Source organism: Apiospora hydei, assembly GCF_038363865.1.
Source record: "Apiospora hydei strain CBS 114990 chromosome Unknown utg000008l_segment0_segment0, whole genome shotgun sequence".
NCBI classification, from domain to species: domain Eukaryota; kingdom Fungi; phylum Ascomycota; class Sordariomycetes; order Amphisphaeriales; family Apiosporaceae; genus Apiospora; species Apiospora hydei.
In genome coordinates, this window is record NW_027117367.1 from 2,037,283 (window position 1) to 2,063,504 (window position 26,222).

At 54.0% G+C, this 26,222-nt stretch overlaps 6 protein-coding genes across 6 annotated transcripts; 2 read left to right on the forward strand and 4 right to left on the reverse strand.

The window, feature by feature from the left end:
- Positions 1 to 61: 61 nt before the first annotated feature.
- Positions 62 to 7,509, reverse strand: PG997_011201 (myosin class II heavy chain (MHC); the record flags this gene model as incomplete). The annotated part of the gene is made up of 2 exons (XM_066815516.1): positions 62 to 2,509; positions 2,620 to 7,509. The coding sequence occupies 2 exons, from the start codon at positions 7,507 to 7,509 to the stop codon at positions 62 to 64; spliced, it is 7,338 nt and encodes a 2,445-aa protein (XP_066664806.1).
- Positions 7,510 to 15,902: 8,393 nt separating this feature from the next.
- PG997_011202 (cell wall protein) lies at positions 15,903 to 16,961 on the forward strand (the record flags this gene model as incomplete). Its single annotated transcript, XM_066815517.1, has 1 exon — positions 15,903 to 16,961. One exon carries the CDS (start codon positions 15,903 to 15,905, stop codon positions 16,959 to 16,961), a length of 1,059 nt encoding a protein of 352 aa, XP_066664807.1.
- Positions 16,962 to 18,626: 1,665 nt separating this feature from the next.
- PG997_011203 (uncharacterized protein) lies at positions 18,627 to 19,243 on the forward strand (the record flags this gene model as incomplete). The annotated part of the gene is made up of 3 exons (XM_066815518.1): positions 18,627 to 18,875; positions 18,953 to 19,070; positions 19,149 to 19,243. 3 exons carry the CDS (start codon positions 18,627 to 18,629, stop codon positions 19,241 to 19,243), a joined length of 462 nt encoding a protein of 153 aa, XP_066664808.1.
- Positions 19,244 to 19,823: 580 nt separating this feature from the next.
- On the reverse strand, positions 19,824 to 20,639 carry PG997_011204 (uncharacterized protein; the record flags this gene model as incomplete). Its single annotated transcript, XM_066815519.1, has 1 exon — positions 19,824 to 20,639. The coding sequence occupies one exon, from the start codon at positions 20,637 to 20,639 to the stop codon at positions 19,824 to 19,826; it is 816 nt and encodes a 271-aa protein (XP_066664809.1).
- A 44-nt stretch (positions 20,640 to 20,683) lies between these two features.
- On the reverse strand, positions 20,684 to 21,004 carry PG997_011205 (uncharacterized protein; the record flags this gene model as incomplete). Its single annotated transcript, XM_066815520.1, has 1 exon — positions 20,684 to 21,004. One exon carries the CDS (start codon positions 21,002 to 21,004, stop codon positions 20,684 to 20,686), a length of 321 nt encoding a protein of 106 aa, XP_066664810.1.
- A 1,095-nt stretch (positions 21,005 to 22,099) lies between these two features.
- On the reverse strand, positions 22,100 to 24,908 carry PG997_011206 (uncharacterized protein; the record flags this gene model as incomplete). Its single annotated transcript, XM_066815521.1, has 4 exons — positions 22,100 to 22,158; positions 22,214 to 22,314; positions 22,385 to 23,140; positions 23,200 to 24,908. 4 exons carry the CDS (start codon positions 24,906 to 24,908, stop codon positions 22,100 to 22,102), a joined length of 2,625 nt encoding a protein of 874 aa, XP_066664811.1.
- Between the last annotated feature and the right edge of the window lie 1,314 nt (positions 24,909 to 26,222).

Consider the following 26,222-nt stretch of genomic DNA (forward strand, 5'->3'; position numbering starts at 1 on the left):
CACATTTCCGATCCGACAGTTTGACTCTCTAAGCATCTATAGGTGCTTGCTCGTCTGACAATCAATCATCAAAGAACCCGGCATCATCGAAATCATCCTCGATACGGCTCGCATCAGCATCATAGCCACCAGAGCGAGCCATGGGCGGAGTGACAGGTCTCTCGAGATCTGCCATATGCCTTGGTGGTGGTGAAACGGCCAAGGGCATCTTTTCGGCTTGTCGTGCTGTCATCGATGGACCTCGCGACCGCTGGGCGTATTGCTCTGCCGTGAAACGACGTCCTGTGTTGCCAAAGGCTGTGGGCTGTGCTTTGCTCGGCTCCGTGGCTGGTGTACTTCGGAGACCAGAAGCGGGTGGCGTCATCAAGCCCGACAAGAAGCTGTTCTGGGAGGCTGGGCTAGCAATCGTGGACTTGGATGGTGTCGAGTTTCTCGCCGGCGCGGGGGATGGCCGCATGCGTGACGCGTGACTCGCGGACGGCGTGTTGCCTTTGCGCCAGTTGCCCCAAGCTGCGGCAAGTGGCCCTACAGCTTGAGCTACCCGGGGAGTAGCGGCTTGGATAGTGGCCGCAATGTTCGGCAGGTTAATGGCAGATCCGCCGTTCATAGCCCGTTCTCGCTCCTGCTCCTCCATCTGCAGGCCGGCCTTGAGGCGGATAGCTGCATCCTTCACGGCCTCTCTATCGAGAGTATCAGCGGACAAGGCACCAATAATGTCCTGAAGGTCGCCATGTCGGACAGCCAGGAGTTCTCGCAGCCAGGTAATCTCGTCATCGCGCTTGGTAATCTTGGTAGGAGCCTCGGGGTCAAGCTTGGAGACCGTATGCTCAAGCTCCTCGATTCGCTGCTCACGAGATTGCAGCTGTTCCTGTAGAACCATGATGGATTCTCGGAGAGCCTGTGGGGATATCTTCTCCGGCAGTTGCATTGCCTGAGAAACGGCAGGCTTGCCAAGGGCTGCAGCATGAGTAGCAGGTTCGATAGCACCCGCAGCCTTAGCAGCTTGAGCAGCAGCGCGAGCAGCTTCTTGCGCAATTTGCACCTTGTCCTCCAAGTGAGAGACGCGGTCTTGGAGATGCTCAACCTTGGAGGTGGACAAGCTCAGACGTTCAAGCAGATGTTGTTCAGTGCGCTGAGCATCTTCGGTCGTGTTGTTGACCTGGCGCTCGTATCGTGCTTGGAGGTCTTCCACTTCGTTCTGGTGCTTGCGCATCAGCTCTTGGAGCGCAGTGTCCTTGGAGTTGGTAGCTTCCTCGAGCATCATTTCGTGATGGGCCTTGGCCGTATCGGCATCGAGCTTCACTTGATCAAGCTCAGCACGAAGCTTATTGGCCTCCTCCTCGAGCATCATCTCCTGCTGAGCCTTGGCTTCGACGAAGAGCGACTCGTGCTCTGCCTTGGCATGGTCAACGCCCGTCTTAGCCTGCTCCAGCTCGGCACGGATTGCAGCGAGCTCTCCCTCAAGCTCTGCACGAACAATGTTCACCTGCTCATTGGCAGCTTCCAGCTCAGTCTGAACCGTGACTTGAGCACGTTGAACTTCAGCCGCGGCGGTCTCCTTTGCCTGCTGAGCCTCAAGTTGTACCCTCATGGCATTCTGATGGACCTTGTGGTTCTCGTTGCGGAGTTCAAGCAGCACCGCTTCGAGGCGCTTGCACTCGGACACAGCTCTGAGAGCAGCGCGTTCGCCACCTTCCAGACGCTCGAGTTCGGCCTCGAGTCGTTCGCGTGTTCGGGATTCGGCCTGGAGTCTAGCATCAAGCACCTCGTGACGTGCAAGTAGGTGCTGCTCTTTAGCTACATGTCGCATGTTCTCCTCGGTCATCTCGCGGACGGTATGGGCCAAGTCGTCTTGCAGAGATGCGTACTTGGCTCGCCAACTCTCTCTCGTCCTCTCATATTCTTGGACTTGGGTGCCCATGGTGTCGAGGAGCTTACGCAAGTGCCTGCTCTCGTCAACGGCATGGACCAAGTCGTCTGTCTGTCGTCGGATCGATTCACGTGCATGCTCGGCTTCCGACCGCCAGTGTCGCGCTTCCTGTCTTGAACCACGCAACTCCTCCTCTTGGATGTTGAGTCGGTTGGTCAGCTCGGCTTGATTTTGGTTACCGTTGGATTGGGCAGCTTCGAGGAGATGAACTCGCATGGCGTTATTTCCAGCGTCGTGCTCAACGGTCTTGATCTTGGCCTCCTTCTCTTCCACCACGGCGCGCAAGCGATCCTCTTCTTCGGAAGAAATGCGCAGAAGCCTCTGGATCTCAGAGAGCCTGTCTTCAGCCTCTCTGCGAACCTTAACTTCTGACTCGGCCTTCTCCTCCTGTATCTTCAAGCGCTCCTCGAGATCATTCGAACGTTGGTCATACACGCCACGGTTCATGACCTCGACCATACACTTCGTCTCGGCCTGTTCCAAGTTGCGACGCAGCTCGGCCGCTTGATCTTCTACTCCCCTTCTGAGGGTTGTTTCCTTTTCAACCTTCTCTTCTTCTGTCTGCAGACGTTGCTCAAGCTGTTGGATCCGTGCTTGCATTTCCAACATCTTCTTTGTAGCTTCTTCGTCGTCCTTGACAACGGGGGAGGAGTAGGCGGCATCTGCTTCTGCACAGCCTCTTCTATAACATTGCGTAGTTCATCAGAGCGGAAGTCCGAGAGAAGCGATTGCTCGAAATGCACTCTCATGTCTGACAAAGCCTGGATAATGCTGGAACCGTCAAATGCCAGCGAACTTTCGGTTTTCTCAGCTGGTGCGGCTTGAAGAGCCTGGTGCTGCTTCATTGCGTCGAGAACGGCAAAGCGGATTTGCTCCACACGCTTATCGCGCTTAGGGCTCATGGACCGCCGAGCAACAGGGATCTCATCATCCTCATCATCAGCATCGCTTTCTTGAAGCTCTTGAGAAACGCTTCGTCTATCGCGTCGGCTCGAAGGTGCACGGCGCGAGATAAGGGCGTGCTGGATAGACTCCAGGGCTTGCTCAAGAGGGTGGAGGCGGCTTGCCAGAACATTATCAACAACGTCGTTAACATGGCCGTCAAAGAACTGTACGCGCTGTTCAAGCTTATCCTGCTCGCTAGCACTGAAATCTCCCTCCCAGTCACTTTGGGGAGACGTTCCACCATTAAGATGATGGATTGCTGGATTCTCGGCATCAAAAGACCGTATGACAGTACTGGTAGGTTCATCAATAAATGGATCGTCCATTTCGGTAGAAAGCATTGGTTGTGCGGGTTCTGCCGGCAAAGCGCGATATTGTCGTGGGCTTGGACTTGGTGCGTTGTCCCGGAACGACTTTTGTTGCGGAGGCAAAAGCAAAGGAGTATCATTTGCAACACCATCAAGAGGAATATTGCGAACAGGGCTGGGATTATGCCATCTTGGTGACTCGATGGTTTTGTTGACGCCCATAGTAGGGTCGTTATCATGCAGGTGTCGCATGACTGCATCAATCTCCTCAAACGTCGGCTCTTCCTTTTCCACTGGCTCATCCGCTGCAACGGACGGTGGGCTGACAGGCATGGGGATCGAGTCATTGAAGCTATGTAGCTCAGGCGGCTCTCCATCAGCCTCAACAGCTTCAGTTTCTTCGTCTGACACAGGCGAAGGTGATTTAGCGAAGCGAGAAGCTGCGAGGCCTGCAGGTTTCGGTGGTGGTGAGGCGAATCTGGACGCACCAAGTCCTGATGACGCAAATCGAGAAGCACCAAGCCCACCTCGAGCAGTCCTCGGGGACGTTTCTGGTGACGGAGGCGAACGCATCTCTCCCTCGGGCTCGGGGACGTCCTCAGTAGTAGGCCGAGGTTCAGGCATTGGAGTCGGCGATGCAGCTCTGTCATCATCGGATGCTTCAGATTCGACCATAGGTGCGGGCTGGGTCTTGAAAGAGGGCTCAAACGCCGGCGCAGCGGGGTTTGGTGCACCAAACATGAAGCCTGGGGTGAAAGGTTGCGCAGTAGCAGACAAGCTCTTCTTGTGAGTCTTCGTGAAAGAGGGGTCCTCGTCGTCAAATGGTCTGGCATTGGCGAACTCTTGTGCCTCTTCCTGTCTAGAGAACTCGAAGGCATTCCAGTTCACCTTGTCATGATCCGGTGAAGTTGCAGTTGGGCTCGTTGTTGCCTTAGTGTCATTCGTTTCCGATTGGAACTTCCCGTCATTCGACTCGGAAAGAACGGTTGAAGCCATGCTCGTATCAGCCAGTGCCGCAGCATCGTCATCCTCGTCCTCATCAACTTCTTGTTGAGCAGTGCCCTCGGGCTTGCCAACAGCCGGTCTGAGTTGAGCAACTGGGATCTCGGGTTCGGGTGTAGGTTCGGCAAAGAGGGGAACATCATTACCGTCGTCGCCAGAATCCCGGAAATTCTTGCTGCGGCGACCCTTGTCCGTACGACCGCCTTCGGCTTGCTCCTCCTCCGCTTGTTCGTCGTGGTCGGTCTCTACGGAGACTACTGGGGCAGGCGCCGTAGAGTGGCTACTAGATGGCCGAATGATAGGGATGGCCTTGTTCTTCTTGGCTGGTGGTTTGACAATGTCCGAGAGGCTCAAATCAATCTTGCCGAAGATTGAGGTTGGTCTGTTGCTGCTACTCTCGTTGCCAGAAGCAGTAGCACTTGTAATGGAAGGCGCGAAAGAAGAGCCAAATGGCTGGAATGTGGGAGCATCGGGGTTGAACTTCGGCCCAGAAGACGAGAAGTTGAAGTCGCTCTTGGCAGGAAAGCTGAAATCACTCTGCTGAGGAGTGAATGTTGGTGCTGCGGCGGTAATCTTGGTCTTAGCCGAGGCAGTAGAGGGGGCAGCACTGAAATGACTCGACGCGGCAGACTGAGGAATATTGAAGTGACTTGACGTAGCAGAATGAGGGGCTTTGACCGAAGCTTGTGATCCATGGAATGACATGGGTTGGAAGCTGCTTGCGCCAGGCTGGAAGCTCGGCGCACCGAAGTTGAACCCGCCGGTCGTGAAGTTGCTCGATCCGGGGTTGAACTTGAACTCCGCAGCATTGGCATTCAGTGACGACAGAGAAGGCTTGCTGGCATGGCTGGGGCGCCGTGACGAGGGGTTGGCGCCATTCTGAGAAACAGCGTCTGCCCAAGGGTTGTTCGAAGTTGAAAAATCGCGTTGGTGCAGTTGGTTGACAAGGTCGAACGACTGAATAGGGGTGCCCATGTTGCTGGGATTGGTCTCGACCTCGTACGACTCGTCGCCCTTATGAGCATTGATTGCAGGAAGCTTCTTGATGCTCCCTTCATCAGTGCTGTCACGGACTTCATCATTATCGAAGTATGCTTTCTGAGTTAGGGAATGGCCCCGACTGTGTGGCCTTGGGTGGTGCAAAACTGGGCCCTCAGCCGGATCTGTCCCAAAGTTTCCAAAGTGCACAGATGGACCCCTGGAGTGTATCGGTAGAGCCTCTGCGGGTTCCGTGGTAGCAGCCTCAACCTTCTGGTTCTCATTGTGGGGACTGTAATCTTCATGCTCAAGCTGCTCCCGGAATTGCTCCTCTAGATGATATTCGGCATCATCAATCTCCTTTTGCAGGCTTGCACTAGCATTGTGCTTAATGAAAGGAGCCGAGGGCTCGGGGGCCTTCTCAGGGCCCTGACCGTCGTATGGGTTGACCTGAACTTCCTCATCCACTTCCCTGAGCTCCTGCAGCCGAGGCGAAGCCCGTGCTGAATCCTGCCGCTGAAGGAACTGGTGCGGCAGCATAGGGAACTGCAGGGATTGATGTCGCTGGTGCAGGCCCAGGGGCGAAGGAATGCCTTCATGTTGGAACGGGGACGTCGGAGACACAACAGAGCTCATATTCATGACCGTAGGTGAGCGACTCCGGCCCAAATGCTGGTTATGAAGAAGCATCTGATGAGGTGACCACCCGTGTGGAGAAGGTTGCCCATTGAAGAATGGCAGCTCGTTTGGCGATATGGCAATCGAGGCTCGCGGGTTGTACTTGCCCGGGGCGTTGAATGGCGAATGCGAGACCAACGAGGGGCTCTGCGCAGCAGATGTTGGCTGGAACGCACCTGGGAATGGAAAGCCTGGAGGGCCACCGCTACCCGCCGAAAGTGTCGGGATGGGAGGCGAGAAAGGCAAAGGCGGATACTGGCCTGACGTCTGTCTACTCAAGTTGGACGGCACAGGTGAGATAGATGGCGCTGGATCCTCGTCACCAAAGGAAACACCAAGCGCTCTCAACTTGGCTTCGGCTATTTCGTTGACATAATTCTTCCAGGCGTTGAGGTCCGGCAAGGTCACCTGGTATTTTCGCTGAGATCGCTCTCTCGCTATGTCGCCCAGGTTCGGCCACTCGTTTCGACTTTGAGACGAAGTTTCCAATGGATCCAGATTGCCACGAGGCGCGTCCAGGTCAAACCCCCGAGTATTGTAGCCGAGTTCCTCCCACGACTCGTACATGGCTTCAATATCACTGGACGACAGTGTTTTGAGTCCTTTACTGCCTGGTTGAAACCGCTCGCTATCGCGAGGCAGGTGAACGACGATGCTCTTGCCTTTCCAGGGCACCTTTTTCTTGAGTCGCGGCGTATGCGACGTCCCCGGCTTCATAGGCCTCGAGGGCGTGGCAGGAAGCTGAGCATCACGCATGGAGCCATTTACGCTCGCCATCCGGTCCAGTCTCGGTGTTTCCATCTTGCTCGTCGTGTCGGACTCGATGGTGTGAATGCTTGCCGCATCCTGGGCGCGTCTGCCCGTCTCCACATTAAGATTATCCATATCTAAATTTGCTAAATTCAATGTTGCTTGTCGCAATGTCTCGTTACTTGAACGTGTCCTCGGGTGCCCGTGGGATTTCCCGGGGAAAAGTGACGATGCACGAGGTGTACGGGGATCGGTTTCCTCGAACCAACCAACCTCGTCGCTTGATACTGAGCCGCTCAGTGAAGAGTGCTCACTATAGTCTTCGTCACTCAACCAGTGGCGCTGCTCCGATGTGAGATTGCGGGTCGTGTGGGCACGGATCCAGTCCTCCGTGATACTACGAACCGGCCTTCGTACACGGTTCACGAGTATAGCAGCACTCTCGGACAGTTGTGACGTTTGGTGATGGTCCTGATCGGGCGGCGCGATCAGAGGCACGGTTCGCAAAAAGGGCGTCTGAATTTCCAGATGGTGGATCGGTGAGTCGTCCGATGCCTCACTGCTGGAGCTCGTCTGGCGTAAATGTTTACCTTCCGAGTGCGGGTAGGGTGAGCCCCAGCTAGTAGTCACGTAATTGTTGTCGTCGTCGCTTCCGGTGCGGGATTGCGGCGAGGTAGCTCTCCTTAGATGTTCCTGGGCACGCTCGGGAAGCCGGGGAGCAGGGAGCGACGGAATGATTGGAGAGGATGACTGTTGGTCGTCCGAACCATCAACGGTGGAGCTGGTTGAGAAGGCTGGGGATCTCGGGGAGGACGGAGTGCGAGATCGCGAAGCTGCGATGCCGTCCTGTGCAGAAGCACCAGGAGGAGTCGACGGCCTTGGAGAAGACGTCTTCGGGGTACCTAGACCATCGAACATATGATCAGTGGACATGTCACATACAGTGATCGGTAGGAACAACAAGCAAGGTTCGCATCGGCCTCGAGGCGGTCGTTATATGCGCATGTGCTCGGAGGCTGTCCGCAATTTGGGTTGTGGCTAGAGCTCGGCCAGGGCTAAGGCAAGGGTATAGGTACATACCCAAGTGAGATCAGCGCGCAGACGAAGGAGGAATCGCCTGCTGCTGAGTCTCTAAATAATCTCTCTCGCGTCGCCTAGTGATGCCTCTGCGACCTGTGGGACCTCGGGAGGGATCCGGGGCGGTCGTCAAAGGAACAATATCAAGGAGCGAATTGCGACGCGTCTCGTCGAGGGTCAAACCGATAAAATAAGGAATGATAGGCCCAATGAATCGGGTGCGCTGTTCGATATCACAGCAGCGGCCACCGATATAGAGAGTGAGAAAATAAATGAAGACCTGAAGAATTAAAAGAATGGGTTAAGAGAACAACACGACTTTGTTAGCTTGTCGAAGGCATCGGGTCGCAGTCGCTGCCGCTGTAATCCACTTCGAGGAACGGGCTTGGGCTTGGGCTGTCGGGTATCATGGGACTCGGATACTCAAAGCTTGCAGAAGGAGGGATTTGCAAATGCAAGACAGCAGGGGCGGACAAGAGAAAAAAAGAGGACGACGCGATGGAAAGGCGTGTGTGGTGGATGGGTGTGGAGAGGCGTGGGAGTGAACGAGACTCGTGAGCAGAGGGTTTGGCTGGCTTGGATTAATTGAATTAATTCAAGATGAGCACAAGCACAAGCGACTGAGCAGTGCCAGGATTGCCACGTCCATCTGTGGTTGTTGCTTGCGCCGGTGCGCAGCCCAAACTGGGAAGAGCTGTCGAGCAGGCAGAAGGCTTGTCCCGAAGAGGCAAGTTGGACTGGGCCAGATTGTGCAAGTAATGAGCGCCGATGCGTGTCTGGAGTGCAGCCGTGGCTAGGCAGTAGCTAGGAGCGACTAAGAGTGACTTGCTTGCCCGGTGTGCGTCTGCTGGGGCGACGAGGTATCTCTGCCGGGTCGCTGCTAACCTGTCAAGACAGCCCGATTTGACAGGCCCGCCCCATCTTCTCAACCAGACCCTGACAGACCCAGACCCCAATCTCTCGCCCTCCATTTTCGATGGTGTCCGTTCGTAGTCCACCCCCTAATTTTGCCTTCTGGCCAATGAAATCGGGACGAAGATGACGATTGTCCCGTCTAAACACTCAATGTCGAGCAGGGTGCTCAGAAACAACCACAGCCTATGGTCTTAGGCCTGTCGCGTTTTGGGGTAGCCCGCGGCCAAAATAAACAAATACCTCTCTATTGTACATACGTGGTAAACATCCGCTGGCTCGAGGGCCGGCCCATTGCTTGGTTTCAAACACCATTGTTGACAAGTATGTTGACAGCCTGTCGAAACCTTGTTGCCGGATATTTGTACCAAGTATACGAGACACTGATCTCGCATTCCGGACTCGGCCCCTTTCGCCCTTTGGGCAGGCTAAGTGGAAGTTGACATCACAGCCTTGAGGCTCAAAAAAAAAGCACAAGCGAAACTTTTTTTTTTTGGCCATGCGCAGGGCTTCAGTAAATTGCGATCTATGCCCCAGTAGGGATGGGCACCGGGTAGCACCGTAGCAGAGGCCCCATAACAGTGGCTCTTCAACGGGAATCACGGCTCTGGCCATCTGGGGCTTGAAGTACAATATGTTTCTATCAATGCACTCTCATTACTTACTTATCAAGGTCGTCGGGTCGCCGTAAGTTGATATTCAGCCCATCACCAAGTCAGGAATCGCTTCTCGACTACAACAACCTTATTTGATTCGAGGCGGGTTACCCCGGAGGCGCCAACCTAGGTGCCTCCGATCAACGCCATTGATTCGTGTTCCTGCATAACCGGGGTTGCACGCAAGATTTGGCGGACACCGACAGCTGCCTGCAGAAAATCCACACAACTGAACCAAAAGACGCCCGCAAAATGGGTTATGTCGCCTTGTCATCGACGGCGTCGTCGGTAAAATATGAGTCAATACATCAAACTCAACAATGGGATCCCCGACTACTGGCCACGGAAGCTAACGCTGTTTCATTTGCCATTCTGCATTCATTAGCCACTCGAGAACCCAAGGAGATCCTCGCTGCGAATGCCCGTATGGCGGAGTGCATAGTCTCAAGAAGCCAATCATACCTTGCAGCTGTATGATACAGCGCTTGACAAACCAATCAATATCATGTTACTGGATTTGTCTTTTCGTTATGCCTTCTTGAATACGGCTGTTTTATTCGCTCCATACAATGGACTTTGTCCGGATACCGGGCATCTGCACGGTTTTAAGTACCAGATATAGGGAACTCCTACGATAGTGGCTCATCGGGAGTCTGTAAGCAACGGTATGCTTGGAACGAAGGACACATCTACTGATGCTCGCAGCCAATGCCACGATACTTATCTCGAGACATAATCCCTCCCGCTCGCCGTTCCGGAAGCAACGTACTCGGATATGGCTAGCTACATGTAGTGAATCAACCCGGCGTCCGCCGTGATCGACATCATGATAGTCGCAACCACCTCCGTCCCATCAATAAAAAAATGGTACCGCCGGAGCCGCAACGCAACGTCAGATCCGCCACAGTCCCGCCGGTCAGGCATTGATGCCCCACCGCAGAGTCCATATTAGTAGCCGACGCTATATCGTGGTAGCCAGCGGCCTCGGACAGATAGATCCTCGCCGTCTTGTCAATAAGACGATCTCTCCCGTGCACGCGCTGTACTCGAGTTTCCGGAGTTCTTCTGTTGGGTGGCATACCTACTGACGAGAGCGAGGATGCCGGGCTTGACGTTGACGCAGAGGGGGATCATGTTTAAGTAACATATGTGTAGGCACTGTAGTTCTCGTAATGGTGGATCGATAGACGTATCAACAGGAAAAGGCAGGTCACTGGTCTAACTTACCGCATATTCGTGATAATCCACCCAAGGCCCAACGAGGGAAATCATTAGATATATAGTCTACGCGACACCAAATTGTCGGTGTAATTAGTTTTGGCACGGCCATTGAGACTCGGGGGCCACCACTGATTAGAGGAGCGACTGCGTCCGTCGAGGCTGTCTTGTTCCCGGCTTGGACCATTGCAATCAGGAAGGAAACCTTGTAGCCCCGTGATGTTGGCTGAGTACTCAGCTCATTCGAGCCATCGGCTACAAGGAGCTCGAGCTCCTCAAGCACATCATTTGCAATGCGTGGTCGGTCGGCCTCGCGTATCTGAACCCCTATCCCTGTGTCAACTGCGAGCTGCAGGCGATCCGAACTCCGATGATACCAAATTCCATGATAGGTTGGTAGTCCAGTTATGGGTCCGACCGGAGCACTCTAGTGAACAGGTTCAGGTTATATGGAGCTGTCTGTCCCTCTCTGATCGCTATCAGCTCCATGAACTGATAAAGTCGAAGGACGCCATGTCATAAGCTGCTGCCCCCACGAAAACAGGAGCGGTAGGTACGGTTGGACATTGCTCAATACCTCCCACAATCCTACAGTAGTCGCAAGCCGTTCTTCATGTTGTTGTGGGTAAATGGGAAGATACCGGGAGGTTGGAACCCATAACATCACCAACAGTGGCAGCGTTAGACTCGGTGATCAACTCGAGGTTTAAGCTGTGCTCAGTTGTCATTAACCAAGCTGGGAGCAGAGCAGGGCCTCGCAGGTCCCAGAACGACGCCATCCAAACCCACGCTGTTGGGCGGGGAAGTGGGATCATAGACTCCTCTGAGTACATGCTGCCCATAATCATATACTTCCCCTTGAGGTCGGGTACCGCATGCCCCGGTTCAGCATTGAGACGTGTAGATATATATAGAGTGGGATAACCAAGCAGGGCTCAGGACAGCGACCGACTTGGCTTGAACACTCCACATCCACCATGGAAAGCTTGATGGGGACGCGCTGTTCTGTAAACTCTTGACCCAGGAAATATGACTTATAGAACTTCGGCGCAGTTGATAGGCTGAATAAGTAAGGCGCAAGCGTTTTATACTGCATAGTAACTCATATACCGCATCCTCCAGGATGAATTGTGCTCTTCAAGCTTTTCCATATTGGTAACAAGGAGATCGAGCCCTGTCGCCTGAGTTAAACAACGTTATGCCAATAGCCTGGGTTCCGGCCTCCACGGTAGTTGTGGGTGAGAACACATTTGGCCTTGAGGTAGTCGTAGTGACCGAAACAGACTCTTGTATCGAAAATTGCGCTCTTCAAAGGGTAACCGCCAGCCTCCTGTCACAGCGCATCGACCCCTACATCACTTGTCTAGCCTCGGTGGCTGGCTACTGTAAGCGAGATCCTGACAAGAAGTACCTAAGCTCGCAGAGTAATATATGACTTCATGTCTGCATGTAGGGTACGTAGGATGCATTTATAGACAGCAAACACAGCCAGCATAAACTTACTATTGACCAACTCCTATCCAGACATGCCGAGCGGACAGCCGTCTTGGCCACTAGCCACTGGCTGGCCCAACGGCGACGGGTGGAAGGAGCACTGGACTCTGCCACCCGTTCACCTTGCCTAGCCTGTAAGATATAGTCGTCTCGAGGAGACTTGGAGAATGGGTAGGTAGATAGGAGAGAGAAGGGTGGTAACTTGGCCCATTTGGGATGACGACAAGACACTCGAATAAACAGTCCATGCCCCTCGCCTCCTCTTCAGCTGTGGTACCGTATACCGACGCCATTTACGGGGGTAATAATCGAACATCGTTGCCGCCACCGAGCATCTACGAGGCCTGAGCGACAAAGGGTTGTTGTTCTCAAGTCGAATATCCAAATCATCTCTGGAGCACTGGCCCCAGACCAACACCAACATGCCCTCTCACTTGTCCTCTACTACAGTATCTGACTGGCGCACACAAGATGACCTATATATGCTTCTCTTTTGAGATGGGCAATAGCCTGTGGTAGAGGCTTCCCTCGGACTAAGGTTACGAGGTCCGGAGTATGCGAGGCATAGTCCTACCTACTACATGTATGTACGTAAGCTAGCGGCGGGCGGCCTGCTAGGTTCCCGAGACAAGCAACGTTGTCTGGACAAAGCCACAACTCAATCTTTATGTGGTCCAACGCGTATAAGGTGGTGGCACAGTCGAAGGGAAGGGACTTTCCTGGCGTTGGAATGCGGAAGCTCCTATCATATCCCTGACATGAGGAGAACGGGAGGCCGCGCATGCATACATACACCCGAGAAACAACACTTCCACACCTCACCTATCGGACTCAGGCGGTACCAATTACCAAAGCTTTAAGTAGGCAGGGAGTGCGTGATCCGATTCAGCTGACAACTTGCGCGTCAGCCCATCAGTTTTTGCGCTTCCGATCGTAGCCTCAAACAATTCAGCTGTGTTCAAGCGGGCTAACTGGATGACCAGCTAGCACATTGTATCCTACGTAGCTAGTTGTATGTAGTCGGTACCCCGTAGTATACGACTAGGTATGTAGGTAGCTTGACGGCGGAAGATGCCTCGATTGAGGGGGTTAATAGCGGAGAGACGTGATGGTAGCGCAGAACACCCGAGAGGCTGGAATCGACTAGCGGCTACCACCGCAACATTCGTAATCGCTGGAGGCGTTCCGTAACATGACACAAAAACGAAAGACGTTGTCCACCAGACCCCAAAATCAAGGACAGTCAGCAGCCACGTTCTGGATTTTAGGTTGATCGGCAGCACTGAGGTCCTGGGGGAGGTAACGTTGTACGTGGTAAAGGCATTCGCGGTGAGCGCACCAACCGGCCCTCCCCCTTCGAGATCGTATAGTACTCAGATGAGACAGCTGGCTGATCTGAGGATGCAATCTATGTATCTATGGTATATACTCCGATCCGCATCGTCTGCCGATCTTGAATAAGGGTCTTTGGAAACTGGGGAATACGCGTAACCTAGTCACACTTCTTGTTTTGAGGGCCGCGGGCTGATCGGCGCAGCCCTGACAGGTCTGCAGCAGGTCAAACGTATGGAAGCAGGTTATGTTAGTGCATTAACTCTGCACGTCAAAGAAAACCCGGGTTGGTGGCTTCGCCACCCGCTCTCCAACCCCTCCAAGGGCACGCACACGTCAGCGCCTCTGATGATCAGCAGTGGAAGGAGTCTGTCAGTCCGAGCCGTTCTCACGGGCGACGGGCGGGCGTGGGTCAATTGGATCATGAAATCGCTGCCAGCAGAGCAGTGACGGAATTGTGCCCCTCCAGGTCGCGGGTTTCCGAATTCCAAGAAAACTCCCCGGTTGCATGACTGGTGAACCTGGGGCGATCGGCATAGGGGACCTTCCATTATGAATGCGACTATGAGCGCAGACCGCCGGGCATAAAGTCCCTTTATGTTAAGGATTGACCTCTCGGCCTCGGCAGTCACCCTGGCCAGCCTGAGAGTTATGCTGGAGCTGGCTGAGATTGCGACCTATTTTTGGTCATTTCGGCAAAGGACCAGGTAGCCGCAGTGTTATTATCTCAGCACAGAGCCTTTTTCTTTCTTTCGCAGCGCAGATTCTGGGCAAGGAACCCAGCCATCGTTCGTTCCCCGCCGAAGCAGAGGCCGCCCCCCGAAATAGATAGCCAGATAGTTCATGCCTGAGGTTGCAATATGCCATCAAGTGCATCAATGATCGGAGGCAGGCTGGCAGGTGGCTTAGATGGCCCAAAGGTCAACGGGTGCAACGGAACAAGGGTGGGCTTTTTCTTTCGTTGGCCCGGAGCTGGAGGTTTGTGGAGTTGCTGTAATTGTTTGAATTTAACATTCACCTTCCAGGAGCGAGGGACCCTGACTCCCAGCCCAAGATGGATCATGCCTGTTGCAGTCCATGCCATGCCCTAGGACCAACAAAATCCCGCGAATATCTGGCGCATTGCCGGCTCGTTGGGCAGAACGAACGCAAGCCACCAGACGTGGTGCGATATCAGATGGGCTGCATCCGGAGCATCGACAGACGGCCAAAGCCGATTTTTTATTCTTCTTCTTCTTCATGGCGAATGATGAATCCTCGATCGGGTGCAGCTGCTACACTGCACTTGCATCATGCACCATGCACATACTAACGTGTACCAGTAGATTTGGTGTGGGCGTCGCGATGCCGAACACCAAATGGGAGCAGGGGAGATGGGAGGGGCATGGGCACGCCCGGGGTGATGCAAATAAATCCAGAACGAACGGTTCTTTGCTGGCCACGCACGCGACCTGCAAGCCTGCATGGCATTGATTGATTGCTGATGGAAGGATGGCAGTCAATAAACTTGGCACTGGTTCTGCGATAACTTCCAATGATGGAAGTACGAATGCGTATTACTCAGAACGGCGTTATCAGTATTTATTCTCGCTGCTGTCATACCCTTTTCATATTGACAATCTCTCCGTTCCCACGATATGCGTGAACCTCGGGCTTGCAGCGTTCGAGATGGCGCCCCCATGATCCCTTTCAGGGCGTTAGGTAGAGGCTAGCTGGGATAAAACCAATTAGGGGGCCTGAGCTAGCCCAGCCGGGACAGCGTGCTTCAATGTGCATGTATTAGGATACGAGCTTTTATCTGGGTCTGGTTAGTGAATGGCGCCGTCTGACTGGTCGCTGGCCGGCTCAATGGGTTGGCGAGCGCTGGCTTCAATGGGTCAGCCTGCAGAATGCATGTATTATTTGCTGGATGTAGGTACAGCAGCAGGAGGCCGAGGTACCGCACCTAACCCATCGCTATCCATCGCTACTGCGCAGTACGGGGCCATACCTGGACAGACAGCCAGAACACACTCCATTCCTTCCAGGCCGGGGCCGGGGCCACCCACCACACCAGTCACCACACCACAGCCAGCCAGTCTCACCAACCCATTCATTCATTAAACCCGTCCGTCCATTTCCATTGTTGCCGCGCTCCTTTACGTCTGACTACCTACCCTACCTACCGTACTCAATAATACAACCCGCCCAACTACCACACTCGTTTTCCCTCTGTCTTTTTATTGACCTGAACAACCATTAAAAAAACAGAGCGCCTAGCCTTTTAGTCTTTTTTTTCTTCCCTCGTTTCGGTTCTCTCGGCTATTTTCGTCCCTTTCGGATTTGGCCAGCCAGCCTTCGTTCTCGACAGCAGAATTTGCGCTCTATTCCCAGACACTCGCTCTCAAACTTGTAACGCGCAACCCGTCACCCTAGCCAACAACACTCCAGAGAAAACGTGGAGCGGCCTTGATCATCGTTAGGAGGACAGGTCTAATCATCGTTGACGTGCAACAATCACGTTGACTGGCAGAGAAGGAGAGGGGATTGCTTGACACCAATAATACCTCCAACAGATCATCTGATCTACCCTACGCATCATCACCGACACCCCTCAGCGACCTCGGTTTTGATTTCTCAAACATGTATTCCACGCGACTTATTCGCATGTTGATGGTGGCTTTGTCCATCTTCACCGTTGTTCAGGCTACTTGGTTCGACCTGAACATCCTCAACCGGTCGCCCGGTCTCCTGGACGACCTGACCAAGGCGGATAACTCTACCGCTCCCGCCGACGAGAGCAAGCCTGTTGCCAGCGCATCTGCCGCGCCTTCTCCCGAGCCAACTACGACCAAAGCTGCTGACCCGACCACCACCAAAGCTGCCGATCCGACCACAACAGAGCCGACCAAGGGCCCTGATCCCACACCTACCCAGGGCAACGACAACACGACCCCGACTAACGCTGCGCCCACCACCCCGAACGGAGGCGGACAGACCACACCAACTCCCGGCCCCGTTCAGACGCCCAGTGGTGGCAACAGTGGCGGCAGTGGCAACAGCGGCAATGCTTCTCCCACCACGCGTGTTACGTCCGTAAAGACGACTTCTGACGGAAAGACTTTTGAGGTTCCTCAGACACTTACCGAGACGCCGAAGCCTACTACCACCGCTAAGCCTTACACGTCTGTCTTCACTTACACGACCACCTTGAGCGATGGCCGTACGTCGGCTGTTGAGACCCAGTCGGTTGTCACTCCCACCCTGTCGGAGGGCCAGACGAACTCGGGCGACAACGGTATGGCGCCCCAGACCAGGAACACCATCATTGGAGTGTGTGTCGGTGTCGGTGGCGCCATTGTTCTGGCTGCCGCCGGTATCTTGGTCTGGAGGCTGCGTGCCCGAAGACGGGACCAGGACGACGGCGAGGATCTCGTCAACTACGGTGCCGGAACCAGCCAGTTCAACAACGCCGGTCCCGAGAAGAACGAGCCCGGCAGCATGAGCGGCCGCAGCCCCCTTCCAGAGCACCTTGGAGTCGTACCACGCCCCGAGTTCCAACACCGGCACCAACTTCTAAGGGGCGCAAAGCCATGCCCACAAAAACAAAACACATCACCATCGCACGAAACCTCGTTTTCTGGTTTCTTTTTCAATGGACCGGCGTCGGAGTTTGCAAGGGATATTTGCATGGTTCCCTAGGCACATAGTCATTGGAGATTAAATCTACGTTTTAGAGATATCCCAGTTATAATGACACCCACAAGGGAAAAAAAAGCAAAACCAATTTCGATAGACACAATGGTTATACCGTTGCATACGAGACCACAGTGATATCAGCAGAAATCATGTGCGGATGGCAGAACGGGCATATGGGAGGCTCCGCTCCAAAGGAGATGCGATCTGCCAGTTCCCCAGAGCCCGACGGGGAGGGTTTCCTACGAGAAAATCGGTCTCTTTGTATGTGTGTGTGTGTATAGAGCTTCACCATAATACCATGTGTTCACATTTTCTCCATTTTTTTTATACATTTCTTTCCCTGCAGAACTTCAACAATTGTCGTACCTGCAGTAGTTTACATTGAGAGTTTAGATGATCGATTACTTAACCTATCTAGTCGTACGGCTACAGCTACCTAACCTAGTGTACCACTTTGGTGGAAATTTGCCCCATGACTCGGCATACCAATAGCGGTAGTGACGGTGAATGCTGTTAGTTCGTGTGTTGAGCCAGGCCAGTAATTGGGCCAGTCGAATCAGATCCTACGCGGGAGGCAGATCTTCTGGGCAGGTGACCGACTCTCCTCATCAGAGTTCCATAATATTACGATCAATGGTATGGATGTAGTGCATTACCATATTCTCTGGAGCCTTCTTTTGGGGGGGGAGGAGCCTCAATAACGGTAGGTGCCCGACTCCAACCGACTACCGACGGGGAACGATTTGATCGTCAGCAGATGCAGCCTCACTTTAATCCCGATAGCTGATAGTAGGTATTGGAGGGGGGAGAAGAACAAACCACCGCAGCGGCCGCTTCCGGTTGGCGCAAAATTGCACATCCCCATGTTTTCTTGGGATATTACAATGAAATCTTGCTACTTGATGTATCGGCGTTCCCGCGCGCGCAGACCCGTGGCAGCGCGGGTTGTGTTTTGTGCCAGACGTAGCGGCCGGCCGGTCGGGGGCGGGTTGGGTTGGAGGGTGCTTTTCGCTGTAACATGGTTCGCGTCGATTCCGATCTCTGATTGGCTGAGCGTGGCTGCACAGCCAATGTGTCTCATGATGGTTTCAGGATGCTCGGAGTTGGGGGAGGAAAGAGACGACGTCGTTGTTGTCAGTATTACCACAATCATTAGCTGAACATCTCTTCGAATTGATTGCTGTCGTATGTACTGTACCAACACCACGTACCTTTCATCTGGACTTCTTACTAGCGAACGAAGGCGCAAAAGAAGAATCTTGAGTTGCCTTTGAGTTTCTGCCCGGCGCTGTCTGTCAATTTTGGGTTACTTGTCATAAATCAGACCGACTTGGCACCCTACACACTCGATCTATCATCCGGCGACAAATCGATAACGACCGGCGACTAAGAGAGCAACCTCACGAAACTTGCCTGTATTAAAAATATAAAACACCCTAGGAATTCAGGCGCAGGAGGGATCGTCCGTTATATCTGAGACGGATTAGCTCAACGTCATATATCTCTATCTGTCCCGACGACGTATATCCAGCACACACACATACGCGTCTCTTTTCATCATATTACTGGAGACTGCGCCATCTCATCTACATCGGACACACATACCACGTCACCTACACCTTAAATCTCGATCGGGGGCCAACAGCAACCAACATGAAGTGCTGCGCAATGTTCAGCTCGGTGGCGACGACGGCACTGTGCCTATTCGTCGCCGGCGCCGCGGCGGGAGGGGATGGCAGCGGCGGCGAGTTCGTGGACGAGGTCCGGCGCGATTTCAAGATGGGCCTGTTCCCGCGGCAGCAGGTGCTGCAGGACGACATCCAGCCGTTCAGCGGCAAGCTGGGCGGCTTCTCTGCTGCAGCCATCACACAGTCTCAAGACAAGAAGCGACCCTTTACAGTCAAAGGCGACACTTTTGTAAGTTTTGCCCGCGTGTGGCAGGCCAGTTTGGTGTTTGTAGTAGGATCAAGAAACTGACCCAGAATCCCATATAGACCGATTTTAAGACTGCAGCGCAACGCGCCTGCGACAACCAGAAGAACGACTGCGCCGACGCGGCCAACAAGAACAAGAACGCTGGCTTCAAGGTCTCGGACTGCGATAAGCAGAACAGTGAGTAGTAGCCCGGTTTGACGAGTTTCTCCCGGGGTTCCACTCGATTTGGAAAAGATAACTAACAGACATTTACAGATGAGTGTAAGGACGCCATCGCTTCGGCCACGCTCACGAGCTTCGCCGTATTGACCAGCTCGACGGCCGAGTTTGACATCTTCTGCGAGGGATAATGGACAATTGTGGCCGCGAGATCGATATATAAACGGGCAGCCCGGTTCTCCTGTCCTTTGATCGGATGAGAAATATACTAGGAATGGAATGAGGAGGGTGGGAGGTCGCTTCGACTCTCTCCAATAAGATTATCCCGCGCCAGCTTCTTGGACATATATGAAAGATTACTTTCAAACTTCTCATTTATATACACCGTGGGTTGGGAGACGGGTATTTAGGGCAAGACAGTCGGTAGCCATGGGGTACAGAGGCTGCTGCTACTATGACAGGATGATACGGACTGGGGCGAACCCAGGTTGCTTTGATATGATTCAAGTAATTACTATTAGCGGGTGCATAGGCGTTGGGTTTGCGGATTCTGGGAATGCTTCAGATCGAAAAGTCGTTGTAAGCAGATATCATGATACAAACAAGTCGTTCGTGGTCAACGTCACCATGACAACAGCCAAAAGTTCGCCATTCACATTCTTGTATTACCTTCCCTAGCCAAGGCCTCTCTCGCTGCTGAATCGAAACACTGGCCCCATTCCGCATAGACGGGCTTCATTGTTTTGATAGGTCCTCTCTTCCCTCCACATGTCACCATGTCCCTGGCCCCTGTCGCCGCCTGGGGCCGCGAACCCCCCAGTTGCCAATCCTTCGGACTCCAAAGCCACTCCTCAAACGCCTCCTCCCCAACCTCCCCACATCAGGGACCCTCGAAGGGATCCGCCCGCCTCCTCCCAGCCCCAGCCCAAACGACCGATCAGCGCAGGGGTTTCGCGCGCAGAGCCCCGCCCGCACCGCCGACGCGCTGTCGGCGCCGAGCGTCATGATATACCGGTCCCGGTTGCGGGCCGCGAAGACGGACGCCCGCGCCGCGTCGCCCAGGAGCAGCGTCAGCGCCAGCGCGATCTCGTACGCGAACGTCACGTCGATGCAGCCCGCAATGTCCCCGTCCTCCCCGCCGGCCCCGTCCCCGACGTCTTCTTCGGCCTCGAGGATGAGCTCCGCCGCCTCGCGGCACTCGGCGAAGCAGACGGTGGGGTCGTGCAGGAAGCGCCGCTGGTTGAGGCTCTTAACATCGACCACCGCAGCATCAGCACCATCATCGTTGCCTTCTCTAACTTCTGTGGGAAGAACATCGCTAGCAGGCTCATCGGACGGCAGTGAAGGAGTAGCCGTGGTTGTAGTAGCGGCGCCGGCGGCTGTGGAAGAAGTAGTGCTCGAAGAAGATGGAGATAGAGGCGGTCCGTCAGACTCGCCAAGATGGTACTTGCGCCAGAAAGTCTCGAGTTGTCTCAACCGCTCATCGACGTCATCACGCCAGGGCCCCGGTGCCAGTGAGCAGAGGGCGCAGTCGCAGGCGAAGCAGTAGACCTCGGCGAGGTAGCGCTCACGGTCGTCGTGCGGCATGACGCGGTTCTCGAAGTAAGAAATATGGATCTCGTCACCGGGATTCAGATGGCGAATCGCGTGTACCGTGAGTACGCCTCCCTTCCCTTCGGGGAGGTGTGATCGTCATGCCAGGCCCAGTAGGCGCTGGGGGCGCACGCGTGGTTGAAGCGCGACCACCGCAAGAACAAGCCCGAGGACCCGTCCTGCTCCCCCGACAGGGCGACCTCGTTGGTCGTGGCGATGGAGTAGTAGGGGCAGTCCGGGTAGAGGACGGAGAAGGAGCTGGCGAGGGCATGGAAGGTGTCCCTCTGCGCCGGGTCGGGCAGGTTCTGGATCAGGGACTCGACAATGCTGTTCTGCTGCTTTATGGGGTCGTCGGTCATGGGGCGGGGTGTACAGCGGCTTCTCCATCAAGAGGCGCGTCCCGGGTTCAATGGGCGCGGTGGCGACTACGCCGTAGCCTTTGTTGGGTATGCGTCGAACCTCCCATAGGGTTTCAGGGGTAGTAGCCATCTGGGGCTAACAATGTTGGTGGTGATTTCGTGGTTGTGTACACAAGGCCGAGGTCAAGGACGGATGTCATGAAAGAGTAGTTTGACGAAGCCCTTTGGTATCAGAAATGTGCAGTCTGTTGTGAACTTCGGATCCCGCTTCTCCGAGGGAATGCAGAAGGGGAGCAAGAGACGTCCCGCCCAGCGTTACTGATACGACTTGGAGGGGATGTTGGTGATCCCGGGTTTACTCTGGCTCGGAGAATCCAGAGCGGTGTCCATATCAGGGTTTGCGTGTAGTAGGGTTTGTAGGTTGTCAGATCCTAGAAATCATTCCAGCGTGATTGTTTTACCCTGATTCTCGCCAAGCTGGTTGCAGATTGTTGTAAGTTAACAGAGGATTTGCCCAGAATCCCTGCGGCACCGAAGCTCGATTTTAGCGTTCCTAAAAAGTGAGCAAATGGCACACGGGATTGGCTGGTACCAGATCCACATTAGCACAATCACGACGACATCCCGTTCATGGCAGCGATTCGAGTCGACGATTGTATTTTCCATTCTGATGACCAAGACCAAGTGCCCGTCTCAGAACGTACAGGTTGACTCTCCTTTCCAGACCACGGCTAAACAAGTTAGAGCTTTTCTGCTGCCATCAACCTCGTTGCAAACCACCCCTCCCTTTTCATATGGAGGAGTAAGGAGGCCCACCGAGCCAAAGATGACGTTTGGCTTATCATCCACTCGAACCGTTGAAGGAACCTCATGTGGCAGTGTTTCTAGTGCTGGGGACAAAAGGGAATGCATGCTATCACAGACAAGACCTCGAGATTGCAGCGATACAGCTGGAACAGTGGTTTGATGCAGCCGTTTGATTCATTTAAACGTATAAAACAACCAACCATAAAATACCTATTTACAATAGACATCGACAAAAACAACCTAGGCTCCTAAACAAACCCATTTTGGTAACTTGTAATAATCAAACGCCTAGTCCATCAATGGAATACCCTCGTATTCCGCGTACCCACGTGCGAGGTTCATGTTTTCTGTTTTCCGTCAGTGATGGGGCCAGTAAAGGGTGGCAAAGAAGGGAATACGTACGTAAGCACTGCGTGGCTGCTCCCTTTGAGCAGATTGTCAATGGTAGCACAAATAACAACTCGCTTGCCCGAACTGTGGACGGCAAAGCCACCGATCTCGACCTACAGATAGATCGTATTAGTTGCATGATCCTTTGACATAGTATAGTGAATTGAATAAATGTGGACTTACACCGTGCTTTCCGCTGATCGACTTGACCAGCGGCGCTCGCCAACCACCTTGACGAGCTTCTCGCCAGCATAGCGATCCTGGTAGATCTGGCGAATGTCTCGCGATGTCATCGTCTTGTTCAGGGGAATATTAATCGTGTGGTGGATACCCTGGAACCAAACGGCAACATGCGGTACAAAGCCGACAGCAGTGCCAAGCTGGTTGCTGATCTCACGCTCGTGAATGTGGTCAGTCAAGCTGTACGGGACCAGGTTGTTCGTCAGGAACTCGACGTTGTTCTTAGGCGAAGGCTTGGTTCCTGCGCCGGAATAGCCGGAGACACCGAAAACGGTAGGTTGGCCACCGAGATGCTCGACCAGGGGTGCAATGCCGAGCTGAGCGGCGGTAGCGTAGCAACCAGGGTTCGAAATTCGGGTTGCCTGGGCAATCGCAGACCGGCGAATGAGCTCGGGGAGACCGTACGTCCAGCTGTTATCGAACCGGTAGTCGGCAGACAGGTCTACAATGAGGCTACCATCTTCACGGGGAGTCTTCTCGCGTGCCTCGTTGATCGCATCGACGTAGGGCTTGCAAACACCGTTGGGCAAGGCCATAACCCACACATCGATCTCGCCGTTCTCTTCCATCTGCTTCACATCTTCGGCGCTGAGATTCTCATAGATGATCTCCTTCTTGTTGTATCCTTGTAGTTTCTGGCCCGCGAGCTCCCGGGATGAGACGTGCTTCAGGATGAAGTTGGGGTGAGTGTTGAGCAGGCTGATCAGGGCTTGACCGGTGTATCCACGAGCGCCAATCAGTGCAACACGGGACGGCACCTCGTTGGAGGCATGCTTTCTGCCGTAAGGGGGTTAGGGTTGGTAGTGGTGGCATAACCACGCGCCTGGCCCTTGTAAAGAGCCCCGGCAGTTCCCATTACAGGACGGCGAGCAAATGTCGAATAGCCACGGGCCTGGTTAGCAGCAGATCCGGAAGCGAACTGTGCCTTCAGGTTCTGGGAAGCCACCTGAGCGGCCCGGTGAAGACGGGCCTCCAGGTTCGACTCGCCTAGCATGGCGCGGCCGTGGTTCGTGAATTCCTTCATGAGATCCATGAGACCTTGGCCCTCCTCGATTCCGTACCAGAAGAGAACATCGTTACCACGGACGATGTGTCCATCGGCCTTCTCGAAGAACCAAGAGAGGTTCTCATCATCTGCCTTGACGGTCCAAACTAAGCTGGGATATTCCTTCTTGATGGCGGAGAACAAGTTGTCGGCGACGTTGGTAAGCCATCCAGACTTGGTGATGGTGAGAGTCGCCAAGATGCCGTAGTTCTGTGTCTCCGAGGGCTGAAGGACGACAGCGAGGGCCTTCATGGGCTCGTCAAAGAAAGCCTTGAACTTACGCTCCTTCAGGAACTCCACGTATCGGTCAACGGTAGCCCGAGAGTCGGTCAGGTCGCGATCCCGAATGAGGACGTCCTTGAGCTTCTGGAGATCGGAGAATTCTGACACGCTCTCAGCGGTCATGAGCTTGTTACCGCGGCGGATCAGGGTACCCGCTCCGGAGTCAGTGAACAACTCCTTCTGTAGTTCAGCAGGGTGGATGATCGCCACGCTGGATGTCCGCGGGAGGCTATCGAGCAGCTCCTTAATCTCCTTGATCTTGAGACGAGTACCGAACTTGCACCAGCTCTGGCTCATCAGGTGATCAAACTCCTCGTCCAGGTTGATGGCAGAGATCTTGTTGCCTTCACCGCCAAACAAGCCGCCCTTCTCACTGAGATAAACAACCTTCAGGGGCTCCAGTATGCGAGCCAGTTCACCAGCGGCTACATCAGCGTTGACGTTCAATACCTGACCCTCGGTCGTTTCGGCCATAGAGGTCAAGATAGGCAGGTAGCCACTTTCGATGGCACTCTCGATAGGATCCTTGTTGATGTCGGTAATCTTGCCAACAAACTTCCACTTCTCCTTGTCAAGATAATCGGCCATGAAAACGCTCGAGGTGATCGGTCGCGCACGAACACCCATGGACTCCAGGGTCCTGACCAGCTTAAGGTTCTCTGCAAGGAACAGCTTCCTAGCCACGCCAAGGGTCTTGCCGTCAGTGATGCGGATGCCCTCCTCGAACTGGGGCTCCACGCCTGCCTCCTCAAGCAGCTTGTTGAGCTGCGGGCCAGCGCCGTGAACGATGATGGGGTATAACCCAACATGGTAAAGGAAGGCCAATGACGAGCAGAGCTCCTCCAAGTGCTCAGTCAGAATAGCACCTCCGACCTTGATCACGGCAAACTGCTTCGACGAGACGGACGAGAAGTGAGAGAGGTACTGCTGGACCTCCCGCTTGGAGCCGACGCTGTTCAGGACTTGGATCACAGCATGCCGCGCATCGTAGTTGTTGGCTCGGCCAGGGCGAGTCGAGTAAGCGGCAGCAATGGTTCGTCGGGTAACAATTGGCGAAGCGGCCCCGCTGATTCGAGTCGTAGCCGAACGGCGCCCGGCTCGGATGACCGCTCGAACGGCCAGACGAGAGGAAGACAACATGGCGGCGGCGGCGGCGGCACGTTGCTGGACCTAAAATTCGAACACTGTCAGTGGAACGGCTAGGGTAAGTGGGAAGAACACAACGAGCAGATCCAACTAGAGCGACGAGTATAACTGATAACGGGTACAACGGGAATAGCATGAGCAACCGGAATAGCCCAAGCATTTGGACAGTTGAGTTCGTCCCAATTGCCCAGTCACCCTGGTATCTACAAGCATGCAATCCAATTGGAGTCACGATGCCCTGCCGGCCGTACCTCACCCGACTTGCGAAAAGATGGATAATGGAACAGTTGACGGGGGCAATTGGGCTAAAGTGCATAGACTTACCTAATTATGCGACGAGGAGGTGATGTGAAGTAAAGGCGACTTCAAATCCGAGGTTCACGTTCACATCGCAGGTCGAAGTAGAGTGGGAAAAATTCTAGTTTCTTAAGCACGCAGCTGGATGTCCGAAAATCGCTCCTTCAGGTACGCAGGCGCCGTGAGTGAGTCTTTGTGGCCCGCTTAACCGCAGCCTGGCCCCCCTCTATAAAGCCCAAATCTGCCTATCTACCGCTGCTGCGCCAAGCCCAATAGGGCAAAGCTCTCTGAGTTTTAGCGATTCATAGGGCGTTCATGATCAGAAGTTGGAGAAACCTTGCTCGGTGGAGTGCGCAATCAGCTTCAGTGGCTCGCCGCTCACCAGCCCACAACCTGCGCAACATGCGACTACTGTAGCTATTCTGCCCTCTACCTTACCTAATGATGTATGTAACTACATCTGGTGACTATCTACGTTGTAATGATTCAGAGATTGGTTACACTGGTGTAGTTCATCCAGACGACGGCAATGCGAATGCGAAATGACATCATTGCTATCACTGAATCATTCAGAAGAAAGAAAACCATCAATCACTACATGTATACTTACATGTATTCGGTCGTCGTCAGCGTCATGTATTGTGTGAAATCGCGAAAGGGGGGCTACAACAGCGCCAGTGAATAGTTCTCATGGGCCGGCTCGGGGTATATGAGAGGCAGCAAAGTTAAGGTCCACTTCGTCGTCAGGACCAAGGCCGGCAACGGTGAATCAGTTACAGATTGTTTTCTTCCCGGGTATTGGTTCTCTCCACACGCAGCATACTCGATGTTACATGAGGTACCGATGTCTAAAGGTGGGATGCCGGACGAATGCTATTGGTACAACCTACATAACCTAACTGGGCATTGCATCTGTCGTGTAAGTTGCTCAGTGCCAGTAATCCAGAACCTGCCTGCCTTATGTTATACCGCGGATCTAGCGGGCCATCTCGTCATTACTGGTGCATCTAT